At 39.1% G+C, this 19007-nt stretch overlaps 1 protein-coding gene across 1 annotated transcript in view; it reads left to right on the forward strand.

The window, feature by feature from the left end:
* The first annotated feature begins 343 nt into the window (after window positions 1-343).
* The window catches only part of tgfbr2b (transforming growth factor beta receptor 2b), a 28107-nt gene continuing 9443 nt past the window's right edge, over window positions 344-19007 (forward strand). The window contains exons 1-4 of the mRNA XM_082149628.1: window positions 344-603; window positions 7950-8106; window positions 8717-8907; window positions 18195-18997. Of these exons, the coding sequence (XP_082005754.1) occupies window positions 525-603; window positions 7950-8106; window positions 8717-8907; window positions 18195-18997 (1230 nt within the window). The 5' untranslated portion in view covers window positions 344-524. The remainder of the gene's footprint in view (window positions 604-7949; window positions 8107-8716; window positions 8908-18194; window positions 18998-19007) is intronic.

Genomic DNA, 19007 nt, shown 5'->3' on the forward strand with positions numbered 1-19007 from the left:
TTTACATTTATTTCGTTAACCCCTAATTCATTTACATAATTTACATTAAATAATTAGCACATGAAACAAGTAGCCTATAGGCTATACCTAACCGTGAGAACTAGACAGATATTCTCCACCAAAACAATGCCATAAAGGAACCGCATCAAGTGAGAGCGTCGCGTTGAAGGCATCCATCGTCTTTAAACGACACTTATCCCACGATAATGCCGTCAACGTATTATTTAAAGTTCTACACATTAAATTAGAAGTGAAGGCATAATTACAGGGCAAGAGTAAAGACTGTGTCGAGAAGGAGGGAGAAGGAGGAAAGTCCTGCCCTTTCTGAAAGATTTCCTGTTTGACTAGGCGAGCAGAATTGACTCAAGCTCACAGATTCCCTCAGTGACTGTTCACTTCAGCAGCATGAGACGCTCTCCTTCACTCCGGATCAGACGCTGAAATCACTACGCTTTCTGGTCAAACAACGCCAGCCTGTTCACGTACACATTAATGCGAGGGTTGCGGACAGATTTGCGTTTCTAATGGAGCAATATCGGCTTTTTCTGCTCTGTTGGGGGACTTTTTTTATATCAACGGTTGTCCTGGATCGGAACGTAGTCGGTGAGTGAATGTCATGACACTTCTCGCGCGCTCCTTAACTTGGCAGGTATATTATTCACGTGTAAATATGTATTTTTGTGCAAGAGGAGACCCATGTTTTTATCATCCACTGTGGCTCGTGAGATCATAGAGCAGCGTTTGTTTCTTGACTGCTTACTTTTAAAAGCGTGCAACAGGTGAACGCATTCAGTGAACGCCAACTTCAGCGTTGTTTTTTCCTGTGGAGTTTTCAGGAGTTACGTAAGAAGTAGCATATTGCTCAGGTGTTTCAATGTGACATCAGTCCCATAAAATGCAGGTTTATGGTCTTGTTCAGGCTAAACTTTGCACGTCTGTTCTTGATTTGGGCAGAGGTGTCATTGTGTTTGTAAAACCGTTATCTGTGTGGATGGATGGATGGCTGGATGGATAGATAGATGGATAGATAGATGGATAGGTAGATAGATAGGTAGATAGGTTATGCCTTTGTGTGTATGCAATGTGTAATTTATACCCCTTATGAAGTGGCTGAAAATGATATCAAATAGTAATAGTATGGTGCTTTGATATAAACCATAGTGCTGAATAATTGCCATATCTGTGTAGGCTACAACAAATAGCCTTCATATAAAGTATAGGATATTGGCAGGATATTGACATTCCCTTTAAATATGACGATGTCAGAACTATGTCCTTTATGTCATCTCAAACTAGTTTAAGATGACCTTAATGCTAATTTATGGGAGGAAATACACAAAATAACAATGATGAATGTTCAAAAAACCCATTGTGGTACATGAAACATTGTAGTATTATGAAATCACACAGTGGTACTTTTTTTGGCACTTTTGAAATGATATACATTCTGTCTCCAGTAGCTTTGAAATGCAAGGGAATCAGTCACTATTTCTCTAATCGCCTGCGTGACATTTTAACATGTTAATGCATCAGACTGTTTCTGTTGTTATTCCCTTAAGCATGTTTGTGTGTGTGTATGTGTGCACAAGAGAACGCCCTTATGAGCTGACAGCTGTAAAACATTACGAGTTTGTGTTTTCAGTTGTAGTGGAAGTGTTTGACAGTGCGCTCGACGTTTTTCCATTTCACCCAGCCCCGCATCCTTCCTCCCATTGGTATAAATTGTTTATCTCTTTCTGTCCTGTCATTAATTTCAGCCTCTGTGATTACAGGTTACTTTAGACACTAATTACACTCACTGAACTCCTCCCCACCTCACGCCTGTGATTATACAGCAGGATATGTTTGTCACAGCGCTGGCATATGCTGCGTTTGGTGTAGCAACAGAGATATTTCTTACAGAAATCATATTTTCCAGATGTCCGGCTACATCTTTGCCACTTCCTGTTTCCAGCCTTGCTTGGCTGCATGTAGTTCTGCACACTTCGCTGCTGAAACACACTAGCACTGTGTGCTGCATTAGAGCCACATGCAAGAGTTTTGCCCTGCTTGTTTTAGGCGTTACAAATAGCATCAGACAGCCCCATATGTAGGTACAACACCTTCCTATTGGTGTCTTTACTTAGAATGTTACTCTTATTCCTCACCTACACATAGGCCTAGGTCATTTTAAGCTCATCCAGTCTTGCATCATGCACATCAACAACAAAAATGCTTGAGTTTGAGTCACTCTCCCCTCAAGTTTTAAAGTACAATTAATTGTGCTCAGATTTTATCGAAATGTACAGTCCTTATGTTAGAAATAAGACCTGTTCAGATCTGTAATTCACATTATTGCGAGAACAACGGACAGATTGTATTTCTAATGGAGCAATATTGACTTTCTCTGCTTTTTTTGGGGCACTTTTTTGATATCTACAGTTGTCCTGGGTCGGAACGTAGTCTGAGTGAATGTCATGACACTTCTCGCGCGCTCCTTAACTTGGCAGGTATATTATTCACGTGTAAATGTGTGTTTTTGTGCAAGAGGAGACCCATGTTTTTACCATCCACTGTGGCTCGTGAGGTCATAGAGCAGCGTTTGTTTCTTGACTGCTTACTTTTAAAAGCGTGCAACAGGTGAACGCATTCAGTGAACGCCAACTTCAGCGTTGTTTTTTCCTGTGGAGTTTTCAGGAGTTACGTAAGAAGTAGCATATTGCTCAGGTGTTTCAATGTGACATCAGTCCCACAAATTGCAGGTTTATTGTCTTGTTCAAGCTAAACTTTGCACGTCTGTTCTTGATATGAGTGACCTGAGCAGATGTGTCAGTGTCATTGTGTTTGTAAAAAACGTTATCTTAGTGCATGTTTCATTATTGAAGTTGACGTCATAGATGGATGGATAGATAGATAGATAGATAGATGGATAGATAGAGATACATAGGCTATTTATGTATGTTATTGTTACATGGGGTGTGTGCGCGTGTGTGTGATGTGGACGTTATATACCCATTATGAAATGGCTGAAGATGATATGGTATTACTATGGTACTTTGATATAAACCATAGCGCTGAATGATTGCCATATTTGTTTACAACAAATAGCCTACAGATAAAGGATGTTGGTAGGATGGCATTTTCTTAAAGGTTGTATCAGTGATTTCAGGCCCAAATTTTTTTTGATCACATTCATCTAATCTTTCCTAACGATCCGCTAGCTGCCCGCCCCATAAGCATGCCATCAAAAAAAACGCGTCTCTGTAGGCAGCCTAGGCTCTGAGATCTGCACACAAAAACGATTGGTTTCACCAACCACTCAAAACCAAAACAAATAGTGTTCCAACCAATCACCGACGGGGGGTGGGTGTTGTGAGGATTTGTGCTCGTGCACGGCTGCACGCGAAGTCGGAGCTGAAGAAGAAGTTGGCTCAAAACCTCACAACACCCTCCCCCTGTTGGTGATTGGTTGGAACACTATTTGTTTTGGTTTTGGGTGGTTGGTGAAACCAATTGTTTTTGTGTGCAGATCTCTAAAGATTAGATGAATGTGATCTTTTTTTGAGGGGGCCTGAAATCACTGATACAACCTTTAAAATATGACATGATGTCAGAACTATGTCCTTTATGTCATCCCAAACTAATTTAAGATGTTAATGCCTTAATGCTAATTTATAGTAATTGAAGGGGGAAAAAAACATAGTAGTACCATGGTATATGTCCTTAAAACATTTAACATTATAGTATATGAAATCATGCTAGTACTAGTACAGCAGTAGTTCTTTGAACCACGTGCAAGAGTTTTGTTCTGCTTGTTATAGGCATTGCAAATAGCATAAGACACCCACATATGCAGGTGTGACACTTGCCTTCCTGTCCTAAGTGTTGTTGTTGATGTCACTTTATCCTCAAGTTTAAAAATGACCGTTTTAAAGTGCAAGTTACGCTGTTCAGATTGTCCGAAATTTTACAGTTAGTTTTAATTGCTTTGAAATACCATACCAGACAAATCTTTAAAATAAAGTTGACTACTATCTCTCTCTAGACACCATTTTAGGGGCCCAAATGGACTGCCAGAGCCTGTTCTGCTTATCTAGAGCTGTACGCTGCTTATCGTAATGTTCAGTACTTAAATGACATTTGAAAAAAGACCTGTTCAAATCTGATAGAGAACCGTTTAAACTGCCAAGTGATTTCCCTTTGGCCCTCTGGACAAGAATCACATCATTTTGAAGTAAAAAAAAAAAAGAAAAAAATCCTCCAGAATCAGATTTCATAATTTCGCCTGTTATGAATACTGTCCAAAGAAAATAGTGTGAGGTAATGGGTCTGCAGTATATAATGTTATCCAGTCAGACCAAGCAGTAGATAAAGAGTCAGTGAGCAGTGCTTACGGAGTAAAAAAGCTCCTTTGTAGGCCCTTGAAGGCATGTGAGACTCAGGCTAGTGGATGAAGGTTGGTAGTCCGAGTTTGTGTTTACCGAAGCCTCTTCCGGGCCTCTACGCCGAGAACTCAAAAATAGCTATCTCGGGATGAGAAGAGGAGTCACATAACCCCAAAATGGCTGCATCTGGTTTGACCATATTTGTCTTTGTATCCTCGTGGCCGACACAATCCCCTCTTGGCTCGCTCCAGTGAACTAGAGACTAAAAGGGCACATAGTCCTGCTTATCTGCCCAGCTCTAAAGACGCAGCCAAAAAGGATCATTAGACAAAATGGTATCATACTGTATATGTTTTTTTAATTTGCAGTCAAGCCAAGCCTATAATGCCACAAAAAAGTGCCTTTAAACAACATTTTCAGCCATAATTTGAACATGCAAAACTCATTTCTTAATAATATGGGCTTGTTAGTGTTGCAAAGGGGAGTTTGTGTAGTGATTGGTTGGTTGATTCTTCAGTATAAGTGTCTTTGCTGTTATTCTAGCTGTGGAAGGAAAGCCACACATCCGCTCTATCTGTGCTTCCTTCCTTGGTCAGGTCACCTGTTCCGTCCTTTCCAGAAGAGCAGCGGAGATAGATTGAGGAGCGAGAGCTGAGTTAAGGGAAAATGATGGTCGGAGGCCTTGCGATTGTTGCTTTGCAATATTGTCATACTGCCCTCTTTGTATTAGAAACTATCCCCATTATTGAGACCTGGACATGAGGGATAAGTGCTGGTGGACTGATTTGCAAGTGACTAAATAAAATTTTAAGTGGCGTTTACACTGACAGCAATTTGTAAGTGACTACATCATTCATTTTCAGTGGAAGTCGTCGAAATGAGGTGGTATTAGAGACAGCAGTTTTCAGTTTATTATTAAAGTTTTAGTAATTTTGTTATCCACTTTTTTTTTTTCTTAAAGTCTCTGTTTAGCATTATTTTCATTTCAGTTCAATTCTAGTAATTCTAGTAGTTCAATTTATTTTATTTCAGTTAGTTGCAAAGGCAACATTTTATATTTTCATTTAAATGTATAATTGTTTGTAGCTATTTTTCATATTTTATTTCAACTTTATTTCAAATGGTAATTTTTTTTTTTTTCATAACACTGCAGTGAATGTAATTTTATGGAACTGTTCATTTCCTCATTTTTTCTCCACTGAACCCCCTTTTATTATATTTAGAACAGTACTGTGCTGTTTTCACTAGTTTGCTGTATGATTAATGTGTTTAAATATCAGTTGGACTTTGCAGTATGGCTTGCTTCTATGTCTTTCAGTGTGTTTGAATGACCAGTGCCCCTTTAAGTCCCAGAGAGCCACGGTGGCCTTTTATCACAGGAAAGTCTAGGAGGTGTGTTTTACTCCAAAGAGCAGCTAAACTAACAAATTACGTAATACAGTTTAACGACTTCTTATGGATTGGCCAAACACAGACACGCTGCAATTGAGAAACCATACACACTTAGAAATGACTCATACAACAAACTAGTAACCCCTCGCGTGTTCTTGAATTTACCTTTTGGGTCTCTAAGATCTACAGACTAACCCAGTGGCAGAAGCATAACTCTTCCACTGATCTGAGGTCTTGATGTCAGTCTTTACTCAGAGACAGGAGTTTGACACCATTTGGTCTCTCTGTGCTAGTGTTTGCTTGATCGCATCAGTGCATTTAGGTCAGATTTTCAGGAACCTGACAAGAGTGCTGGAGATGAAAGCAGGTTCAAACAGGGCATTGAAAAGCAGATAAAAAAAGAGCAGCATGTATATCTGATAACAGAAACATCCAGCATTTCATCTTTCACTTTTTTTGTAGTGACTTAGGACACTATTCAAGGGCAGTAGATGCCGTATTGACTTTAAGACAGATTTTGCACATCTCTAGACTTCTTAATTTGATCAGATACTGTGGTTGAATGTTAGTGATGTTGACAGTTTAATCTAGTTTGATATTTTAATGTAACGCCGTGTCTACATCAGACGTGATAGTAGCAAAAAATCCATTTGTTCTTTGTGTCAGAAGTAGCGCGAGTGCTTGAAGTACGTCAGAAATAGAAAGGGGCAGCAGTTTACTGTTGGAGATTTGTCGTGTCTTGTCGCTCTACAACTTGTGTCGTAGGGGTGGTTAATCTGTCTGATTTCCCGATTCGATTCGATTACGATTATTGAAGTCCCGATTCGATTACAGTCGATTTTCGATTATTAACGATTCTCGATTAGCGATTATTGATTTTCCATTTCACAACAGTAAACGAAAATACACTACAAAGTGATTGCAGTATTAAAAAAAGTCAGCTGCTGAATTACTTAACTCTTTTACTGAGTAACAACAATTCAAAGCACTTTCTGTGTCGTGTAGTTATAACTTCAGAATTATTTGTATGTAGCTTATGTTCTGTAGAACACAGAAATGAATACATCACATTGTGTTGTGACTCATCAAGTTGAACTAAACAATAACAAATAAATGAAAGGCTTATTTCCTTTAGGAAGTAGATCAGAACCAACATATTGTAGAAATTGGACAATTTTCTTCTAGAAAGACAAGGTGTTCAGGTGGAAGAAGACTGCAGGTTGCAGTCGAAACATGTCAAGGTAAAGACAAAGTTTTTTCTCCACCTGAACACCTTGTCTTTCTAGAAGAAAATTGTCCAATTTAATCATTAAGAAGACAAAATGAACATTTTTGAACAACTTACTGTAGCTTCAATTAGTAACATACAAAGCCACTCTTATACACAACTAAATAATAAAGAGTTATGACTTGAAATGTTTGCTGTATACTACAATCAAAAACAAGAATGTGAATGAACATCTGCAGAGAGCACAGTCAAAATGTAACTTTTTGTGACTGAAATTGCACATATTGCAGTATAACGTACTTATAACATATCGGTTTACACAGTGTACTGATGTGAAAACTAAACAATACAGAAAGCAGCTCTCATACAAAAATACTAAATAGGTAACAATGAAATTGCCAATTTTACATACGTTAGCTTTTAACGAAGAAGGTGCCGTTCGAATTTGGCGCTCAGCCATCATGAGTCTGTTATGTATGTGCGCGTCTCTGTTATGTGCACGCCACAGACTCCGCGCACTGCACGTCCGCTTATAGTTCCGCCTTTTGCGTTCCGTCAATATTACGTTATTAGAAAAAAAATATATATATTTTTTTTTAGAAAATCGATTTTTTGACATTTGTGAATCGATTCAGAATCGTCCACGTCCGCATCGCGATGCATCGAAGAATCGATTTTTTCCCCCACCCCTATTGTGTTGCACCGCTCGTGTCTGGTGTTGACACGGTGCTCAAAAAGCATAAGCATTGCATTTTAAGATGATGTTAAAAAGTCAAACTTTTAAAAAACGCGTCCGAGACCTCTTAATTTTAAACGCAAGGTTCCCCTGAAAAACTAGTCCAATTCATTATATAGGGTTTCCTAGTCATAAAATGTCATTTTGCTCATTACTCTGTCAAGCACAAGTAAATGGTCCAAAAAAAGTACGTAAAATGGGTGATGATCTTGTTTCTGTTTTATCCTAGATGGGATGTATCCTTTAACTAATTCGTTTCGGCTTGCTCAACTGTGTAAGTTCTGTGACGTGGAGGCATCTTATTGTAACGGCAACGGCACCTGTGAAAGCAACTGCAGCATCACGTCCATCTGTTCCAACCCTGATGAGATCTGTGTGGCTATCTGGTACGTCACTGTCAAAGCCATGTTTTTTATCAAGTGTGAAACATCTGCTTTGCACAACAGTCGAAAATCACAACTACATCTTGTTTACAGATTGCAATATTATTCTATTTTCTTTTTAAAAAGGCATGAAATCAAAATTGACCCTTAACTTATGCCCTTGGTCTCAGTCAGAGGACCAAAAACAGTAGTTTCACTACTTCTGAAGCAACGTTTCTTTTCTACTGACATAACCCAGGCCAAATGGTGTGGAAAAAATTTATATTATCCAATAGTCTAATACTTCATAATCCAGTACCAAAAATAATATCAAGTACCTGGTTTTCTCTGAAATATGTGACATTGAAGTTAAATGAGCTGTGAATGCCATTTCATGTTGTCTTTAATTATGGAAACAGTGCAGTTAAAAATAGCAACAAGTCATTACTGTATCTAAGTGCTTATTATGTTTACTGGTGAAGCAACAAGGGGATATGCAGTTTATATTTTATTGTCAGTCAGTTAAAATCGTAAAATAACAATTTATTTTGGATTCAGAAACTAACTATCATTTGATATCATAATCCTTTTAATCACAGTGTAATTGTATTTGTGTTCTCTTTATGGACATCAGGAGGAAGAGCAATGACAACAACACGATTGAGACATTGTGCCACAATCCCTCTGAGCCCCTCTACGGCATCATGGTGGAGAACTACAACAGCACCAAGTGTGAAATGAGAAAGAAGACGTCAAACAGAGGCCCTTTCTACATCTGCTCCTGCAACGCTGAAGAGTGCAACGACAAGCTGATGTTCACATTCTGTTAGTTTCCTCTTCATTCCTCCTTACTAGCTTTGTCTATCCTCCCTTTCTTGTGGCATTGATAGTAGTGGTTTCGGATAGCAGCTGAAAATTGTAGATTCAAACCATTGTGTCCTTGAGAAAGGTTCTTTAGGTTGATCCAGTGGGACTGTCCCAGTAACTCACTTACTAGTTGACAGGCCCAGACGGAATCTGCAGAATCGCATTCTCTGTTGATTTTATAAGAAGAGCTGTGGAAAAGTGCAGGAATTTATTTAAACATGGTAATTTGTTCAACTGAAAGCTAAATAGTACGTGACAGCATTATCAATTGAACAATGTTATAGTCAACATGAACAATGTACTTTCGTTATACATGTTCCTTGTCTTTTATTCCAAAGAAAAATATCTGATGTCATAATTTTTCATCAAAATCACCATTCCCTCTGAAACAACTTTCCTTCTTTTTTTTTTTTGGCTGACCTAAAAATATAATTTTCAATTATTACAAACCCCTTTCCCTCCAAACACCTGTCTCCATTCTGGTAACACCAACTTTTCACAATTCCTGATGGATAAAATCAAGCCCTGGCCATTTTTTTTTCTTTTCTTTTTTTCTTGTTGTACATCCTGTTTCATTCTGAAATACAGTAGATTATGGAAATAAAATGGGTGCGGACACCATTTAGATGCCAAGCACTGTTGCTATTGTTGTTAACTAAAACAAAAACTATTGACATTTTTTTTTATTTGAAATAAAGCTGAAATAGAATGTATTAGATGAGAAAAACACTTAATTTGAAATGTTTCTTTGGCAAATAACTGAAATAAGTGAAAGTACTAAAATTACTAAAAGTTAAATAAAAATAGCTAAATGGAAATAAAACAAAATGAACAAAAATGACAAAATCACATAAAATTACTAAAACTTAAACTAAAATGAATACGGAAAATATAAAAGTTTAAGCTGTTTCAAAATACTAATACATATTAGTATATAAATAATGCAAAAATAACACTGATGGAAAGGGCGGGAATTTTACGAATGAGGGGCTTTCCAATTCTGTGTTAATCTTCAGCGTTCTGCAGTCGCAGATTTCGTGTGGGTATGTGAATTGCTAAGCGAAACTAGATCATTGTCAACTTTTGATCTCATGCGATGTAGCCTACATCACACCACTGTGAGGTTTTCCATAGACTATAGAAACGTTGTTTAAATAATGAATTGTGTTTCAGCTAGTTTTAGTTTAGCTAATGTTACACTTTCTTTCTTTCACCACACTAACATTCAACTGAATTTAATCCCAAATCCCAGAAGAACATATTTAAATACAAGCTGAAACAGTCTGCATTAGCATACAATGCTAACTATTTAGCACTGGCTCATAGCGAGTACCTCGCTCTGGTATGTGAGCTCAGGTTGTCGTAACGTTCTAAAGCGGCTGCATTGTTGCTGGCCAGGCTGCGCTGTCTCAGGCTGACTTTCTATTGGCTTCGGTTGTGTGGACGGCTGAGGATCTCAGACATGTGGTTTCCTGTCTGTGTAACTTGAAGCAGAGACATCACAACCACATGGCAAAACAGCTGTGTGCACTAAGCATGCTCTAAAATAACCTTTTTTTTTACCTCTATTTGGAAAGTTTATAGCACGTTTTGTACATTTTAAAAAGCCACAATATGCGAGCAACATCCACATTGTATGTTTTCATAAAACCTAAAACATTACACAGGGATTTCTGGGGCAAATGTGCTTCCTTTATTTCAGTATGTAAACACCTCTCTTGTAAGCAAATAAAGACAGATGCTATGATGTTATATTGTGGATATAAGTTACAAAAATGCCGTTTGAGCAGGTGTTTGATGCCTGTAGTGTTGACTATGTAGGAGCAGTTTAGGGAGGCTGTAATTCCATCCGGTGAAGGAGGCCTCATTCCCTGCTAGAGTGGGGAAGTATTGCAGGAAGTCCATGTTTACTTATTGGAACGGTTCCATGGCATATTTCTCCAGAAATGCCTGGCATTGTTTTCCCGGACCATAACATTTTTATGACATTAACTGTGGCTGAGAGCCTGCACGTTCCAGCAATAAGTTCCCTATTCTGTATTCGACTGGAGACTTTATTATGGCAGCTGCAGGGTGTACACACCAGCTTATAATTACATACTGCACAGCAGAGCTTTCTCGTATTGCAATTTTACAAATTTTTTTTTGCTGAATCAAAATAAACAGAAAGTCACGCTTACAGTACTTTTGGTCTAGTTGGACTTTTTAGGTGGAAAGTACACGGTGAAAACTAAAGGTGCCTCAAATATCCGTTTTCTGTACTCGGGAACTACATTATATTTTCTTATATATTTATTATTACATTGTTTTAAAGTGCCCCAAAAACCTTTCTTCTTCTTGATGGGTTGCCGGAGGACTATCAGTCATCATAGATAAACAAACAGATATAAATATTGACTGATGTATTGGTCTATTCAAAGTATACACTCCTGAACAAAATCTTAAGACCGGGGGAAACATTGCAAGTATTCGCATTCCGCGCTGGTGGATCATAACAGGGTTGTAAGCACTGCTTCAGAATGCCAAAAGAAGAAACAGGAGCAAGAGACAAAAAATAGAGAGTAGGCAATTTATTGAAAACTGCATTTAAACTCAAACAGGCTGTTCATCAGCTGATCAAAAGTTTAAGACCATAGCCATAAAAAGGTAAAATCTGCACAAAAATATGGCTTTCATGTCATTGTTCTTCAGGCAGTCACACTGTCATGATCTCCTGATGGCAAAGGCAAAAAGGCTTTCTCTCTTTAAACGTGGCAGGATTGTTGAGCTGCACAAGCAAGGCCTCTCGCAACGCGCCATCGTTGCCAAGGTTGGACGCAGTAAGACGCAGTTTTCATTTCTTAAAAGATCCTGAGAGTTATGGGACAAAAAAGTCAAGTGGTAGACCCAAAAAAATTTCACCTGCACTGAGCCGGAGGATCCGACGGGTTGTCCGTGAAGACACAGGTCGATCCTCGACCCAAATTAAGGCCCTTACTGATGCTGACTGCAACCCAATAACCATAAGACGTCATCTGCGAGAGAAGGGCTTCAAGAACAAAAAACGTCTTCAAAGGCCACGTCTCCTCCCACGCCACAAACTTGCCCGTTTGGAATTTGCAAGGGAGCACCAAACATGGGACATTGAAAGGTGGAAGAAAGTTTTATTCTCTGACGAGAAAAAATTAACCTGACGGTCCTGATGGCTTCCAACGTTACTGGCATGACAAGGAGATCCCACTGAAGATGTTTTCTACGCGGCACAGTGGAGGAGGTTCCATCATGATCTGGGGTGCTTTTTCCTTCAATGGGAAAATGGAGCTTCAGGTTGTGCAGGGGCGTCAAACGGTGGCTGGCTATGTGGATCTGTTGCATCCCTCTTGACTGAGGGCCCCCGTCTGTGCGGTAATGACTGGGTCTTTCAACAGGACAACGCTGCAATTCACAACGCCCGCCTGACGAAGGACTTCTTCCAGGAGAATAACGTCAGTCTTTTGGACCCTCCTGCGTGTTCCCCTGATCTAAATCCCATTGAGAACATTTGGGGATGGATGGCAAGGGAAGTTTACAAAAACGGACGACCGTGGATGCCCTTTGTGAAGCCATCTTCACCACATGGAGCAACGTTCCCAGCAGCCTCCAGGAAACAGTCGCATCAAGCATGCCGAAAAGAGTGTTTGAAGTGATCAACAAGAATGGTGGGGCTACTCACTACTGAGTCCTTTTTTGACACTTTTAGTTCTGTTGTGGGTTTATTTTTGGGCTATGTCTTAAACTTTTGATCAGCTGATGAACAGCCTGTTTGAGTTTAAATGCAGTTTTCAATAAACTGCCTACTCTCAATTTTTTGTCTCTTGCTCCTGTTTCTTCTTTTGGCATTCTGAAGCAGTACTTACAACCCTGTTATGATCCACCAGCGCGAAATGCGTAAAACTTGCAATGCTTCCCTCGGTCTTAAGATTTTGTTCAGGAGTGTATATCCCAGTGGGTTCCCAGACAGCAACATAGTGTCAGCCCAGATCCGGCCCACATCTGGTACACATGGATTCCACACGGCCCAGATGTGGACGGTATCTGGTCCGACACTATGTTGCTGTCTGGGTTTGTATTGCAAGATTTCAGTTCCACGTTCAGAGCCATTATGGTGTTTGAATGCTGCATATGAATGCTGAATATTTTAATATTTTGAATGAGAAACAGTCTGTCAGTATGAAGATATGATCGTTTTCTAGACAAAACTCCAGACAAATGAATAGAGGGAAACGGAGAAACTGTGGTTAACTGTGGATTACTGTCATTAGTTTACCAAAGAAAAAAAATGTATATGTTGTAAAGCAGTTTCTGCTGAAATGTATCTAATTCAGCTGCAGAATATTAGTGCTGTTCCTCAAAATGGAGTTTGTGTCAACATTCCAGTAAGCAAACAGTGAGTGAAAGCACAAACCACGGAAACGGTTAACACTTGTGAAAGTGATTTTGTAACATCATGTTTGTTTAATTATTACTCTGAAATGAGATGATGATGAGATATGAAGACAAATTGATGTCACTGTTTAAAGCAGACATATTTGCTGCTACTCTCTTCACATTGGTGGCCATTATTGCCTGAGTGCTCCAGCAAATGTACATTTGTTTCTAATAAGCAACTCGTAAAGCTTGTCAGGAGCGTTGAACTTTTCATTGTGGTTTGCACACATGTTTTTCTGTTATTTGACTTGTAAACTTGATTGGCTCAATCAGAAGGAACATGAAGTGACTATGGAACCTTGGAGGCGTCTTGATTTAAAGGTCCTGGAAGCCTCTCGTGTTTTTTCCACGACATGCAACAGTGTTTATACCATCACAGTAGCGCAGTGAACGAGATTCACGCTCAACTAGGTTGTGTTAGGTCATTGCTGGAGTTTAATTTCCTCGGATTTCCTGTTTACATGTGCAGTATTATTTCTGCAACTGTAATGTTAGTATAATGCATAATAATATTGCATTACTAATCCTGTTACATTATTGGATTGCAATAGACATAGGCTATACCATGTTTTAATGTGGCGTATATGTATTGATGCAGGAATTACTAATTGTGGCTAACAGTTTATCATATAATGTTATGTTACGTTTTTAACTAATTGTCTTTTATTCCTAATAATTTAATCTATTATTAAAAATATATTATTAGTGATTATTAATATTATTATTAATGATTGTCTTTTAAGTCAATACAATTCTTATTATATTCTTTTTAGATTCCGTTTACGAAGACGCAGATTAAATATAAATTTTTTTTTTTATTAGTTTTTGCGTATATTTTCTCTTAGCTATATATATATATATATATATATATATATATATATACTGTGTAATATATATATATATATATATATATATATATATATATATATATATTACACAGTATATATATATATTTATATTAATATATATTAATATATATTAATATATATTTATGTTTTATTTAATATATACTTTTTTATTTTTGTGATTGATTCATTTTACTTGAAACAGATCAATGTGTGTTACTTGTAATATGTTATTCCCAACACTGCTGGTTTCATTACGCAAAATATTCTTTCTTAGATCTTGTGGAAAGCATGCATTATTCTTTCCCAGGATGACAGTCCAGGCCATTGGCTTGACAGGACAAATAAGTAGCAGCATGTGTCTGTGTCTCACTGGAATATTTCCAACCTGACAATATGTTTCTACTCAGTTGATCTTTTATCATAGGTTATTTTGATGGAAAGAAGAACATAAAGGAAAGGAGGAAGAGTGCAAACTGAGGATCAGTCTGTCTGTGTAGACTTTATTTTCAACCCAACCCTGACCTGCACGTATATATGCTGGTTCGCAAACACACCCACGCTCACATGCTGAGGAATCTTGGCCTCCGGTTATAGAGCAGATAGTTAAAAGGTCTGAGTCACACTGAGAAAGCCAACGAGAGACCAAGACGGTGTTAGTGAGAGAGAGAGGGAGAAAAAAAGAAAAGTCAGACTTGTTTGTGGTATGAGCCATGCTATAAAACAAAGCCGTAGTCATAACAAACAAACAGTAACAGGTCTGTTTTTTTCATGTAGAGCATGTTATCAATCTCAGTACTCCGCATAAGGACAGGGATCCAAAAGGCAATAACATGTACATATGGGAATCCTCACTTTGAATTCTGACATTTTCAAAAGTAAAGCAAGCTAACGATGCCCAGCCAACAAATGAAAGCAGACCGAAGCTTATTCGCAAGAGGGTGGAGAGAATTGGCCTGTCACATCAGTGAACATAAAGGAAAGTCCTGGCAGAAAGCGATGCATAAGGATGTAGTGTAACGACGAATATTTTTTTCCGAAGTGTTGACAACTTAGTGTTAGTTAATAATTGTTGCAAACTGGTACTACCAACAAAATATTAGTGCATTCCTGGAACTGGGCGTTGTTACACTACATCCTTATGCATCGCTTTCTGCCAGGACTTTAACGTGCTTTTCCCAAATAACGGAAGTGACCTCAACGTCTGGGTTAGCGGTAGCATGAGCCGTCAGGCAAGTGTTATTTAAATAAACTCCTGATGTAATTACTAACTTTCCAATGCCTCGTTTTATGAGAACCTATTTGTACTACTGTAGAAGTTTGGTAGCATTCCGGGCATTATTAGTGGGGTAATTTACGAGATACGTCCTTGGATCCATTAGCGCTTGCACTAAGCCATTCGGCTGATATCTCTAAATAAGCTCTAATTTTAACAATGTTCGACCAGGGGAAAAAAGGCTTCTGGGGGGGTGTTTGGCTCGAGGTCATGGTGCAAAAGACCCTAGGTTGATTTTACTTATTATTTATTTCAATTCATGCATTCCCTAGAAATCGAACCCATGACCTTTGCCGTTGCTTGCGCCACGCTCTGCTGTTTAAGCAACAGAAAGGCAAAGGTAATGTAAACATAGGCGGAAATAACCAAATCAAATATCCAATATCAACCAATACTGTTATTAAAAAACTCAATATGGTACCGATATATTCTGCTCCCCCTTAAAAGCACAGTATGCAAGTTTTTACGCTAGAGGTCACTTATTCAAAACTAACAAAGGCATGCCGTGAATGAGCGTGGAATCATGGGAGTTGTCATCTTCACCTCAACAGCCGATGGAAAGCAATCCGACGGGACTCATGTTAATGGATGAGCGAATGTATTAAAGTTTTATTAACGTTACTGTGGTGTGAAGCAGGGCGAGGCCGAGAGCATTGGGAGCGGAACGAGGCCGGTGGAGCGAATGCGAATGAGAGACACCTGCGCAACACTTTCTTTGGGGTTTCCTTGGTTTCTACAGATATACAACTGGAAATCGAGGGTCACTGACAGGCGACACAATAACACGGGCCGTTGCAATGGTTAAAATTGCGGATTACTCTGTATTTAAACGTTGGGAACATTTGGGATAATGCAAGTACACAAGTCAATAAAATATATAACATTGTTCGAGCGGTTCTTGGATATTTTAATCCAAAAATCGTACATATTGTGCCTTTAATTAATCCTTTTCCAGTAAGTATGAGCAATGGTAATAGAAATAGTGCTTGTTAATGCACTAATAAGAAACATGTCCCCCCCCCCCCCCCCCTCCCCCTCCCCCTCCCCCCCATGAGAAGCAATTAAATTTTAATAGATTAACTTGTGAGTCAGAAGCTTTGGAAAGTGTAATCCACTTGATTCTTGTTAAGACCTTGGCACAGATGTACAGTGATGCGTTTAACGGTAGAGCCTGCAAGAAAAGTGCCTCTTATTAGCTGATAATGTCATGGACCGCAGCAGTGTGGCTGGCATCCTGTTTAATGTGGCTGGAAAAAGCGCTGTGATTTCATGCATGTTTATTTTAGTTGTTTGGCTGGAGAAGAGGTTTCTGCTGCTGTTTGTGAAGGGTTGAGTGTTCCCTCTGCACCACACGTCTATGCTTTATGTATGTGTTTGCTGACTGTTCTGTCTGCCAAACGCTTTGGCATTTATTGACGTTTTCCCTCTCCCAGTGTCTTGTATTCTTTTTCTGTTCTTTTTCTGTCTGTGTCTCAATGATAAGGCGTGTCTGTGTGTTTGATGGAAGAATGCAGACAGACGAAACACTGACTCCACTCTCTGCCCACGTAGTTGGCAGGTCTTACTTTGTCTCTGGATTGAACCTGCAGCGCTAGGGATTCTAAGCCAATCCTGAGGTTGGCTGGCACACATCGTAGCAGGGTAAACTTTCCCTTGAAGGATGCAGTCACTGAACAGACTCCCACTGTGCGAGCTTCACTCGTGCTTCCTGGTGTGGCAGGAAAAACTGCTTATAAACTGAGTTAATGATTAGGAGTTCAGTCAAACTAGGTATAGCGAGATGGTTATAGCTGATACTTGAAATGGCGCTAATACTGGACATTTATGCTAAGGAGTCATTTAACAATTAACTTTGCTCAAGGACACAATAGTGTTACAAAGCATCACTACCTCTTACTAACATTATATTAGATTTTTTTTAATCAATGCAACATGATGCATTGAGATTTTATTGAACTTCTAATTTAAATAATGTATTGGTGTATATTTTGTAATCATTTAATTCAACTTATAATTAGTCTTATAAAAAAAAAAATGATTTTACATCTATTTAAAATTAAATAATTATTTTACTAAATTAACTGTTAATTAATTTCATAACATTTTTATTTATTTATTTGTAAATTAAATGTTATGAAATTAATGTTATTTATTTATTTACTTTCTTATTTTTTTTATGAATAAATGTTCCCAGTAATACTATATTGTTTAGCCAATTTTTATTGGATCATTCATTAAATGCAAAATGCCTTCAGCCAATAAATTGTTGTCAGGGCAACTAAAGATTTCTTGTTCAACAAATGATCAATTAGCAACACAAGAAATATTGATTTGTCATTATTTCTTTCTAACATAGTTAATGGTAAAGTCTTGGCCTCTGAAAAGAAAACATTTTGAAAGCCAAATAGGAAATTGTTCAAGCAACTCTTTTAGGATAATTGGAACAACATATGGGGAATATTGTTTGTCTAACATGTGTTTTTTTATGTAGATTCATAGTAAAAAAAAACTAGGTATCGGACATTCCTGTATACAGGGTGAACTGTTCAATTTTGAACTGTTAACTTTTTCACATTGTGTTGATTTATAAGATGTGCATAACTAGTTTTGATAGTTACATGCATTTGCCTTGTGTTGTGTAGAGGTAAATGTTGTGACATCATCTGCTTTCTCTCCAGCTATTGGTCCAGATCCCACAAATAACCAGGTGGTGTTGGTGATCCTGGTCAGTTTGCTACCCCTCCTGGTTCTGGCTGTGCTGGTCATCGCCTCCTTCTACTGGTATCGTATGTACCGTCGCCGCAAACTCGATGAGTGGGAGACAAAGAAGCCGTCCAAACGCAAAGGCCCCAAAGGGCCGCTGGACTGTAGTGATGCCTGCGCCATCATGATGGACGATGACCGCTCGGACAGCAGCTCCACGCACGCCAACAACCTCAACCACAACACGGATCCTCTGCCCATTGAGCTGGACCTTCAGGTGGGCAAGGGCCGCTTTGCTGAGGTGTACAAAGCCAAACTGAGACAAAGCCCCTCGGAACAGTTTGAGACGGTGGCGGTGAAGATCTTCCCCTACGAAGAGTACGCATCCTGGAAGAACGAAAAGGACATCTTCTCGGACATCGATCTGAAGCACGAGAACATTCTACACTTCCTGACTGCCGAGGAGAGGAAGGTGGAGAAACAGTACTGGCTGATCACCGCCTTTCACCCACGCGGGAACCTGCAGGAGTACCTCACGCGCCACCTCATCAGCTGGGAGGATCTGCGACAGCTTGGGGCCTCCATGGCCCGGGGTGTGGCTCATTTGCATAGTGACCACACCCCCTGCGGGAGGCCCAAAGTGCCCATCGTCCACCGAGATCTCAAGAGCTCTAACATCCTGGTGAAGAATGACCTCACTTGCTGCCTCTGTGACTTTGGGCTCGGCCTCCGTCTGGACAACTCGCTCTCAGTGGATGACTTGGCCAACAGTGGACAGGTAGATGCAA

This window comes from Leuciscus leuciscus (genome assembly GCF_965113295.1).
Source record: "Leuciscus leuciscus genome assembly, chromosome: 20".
NCBI lineage: Eukaryota > Metazoa > Chordata > Actinopteri > Cypriniformes > Leuciscidae > Leuciscus > Leuciscus leuciscus.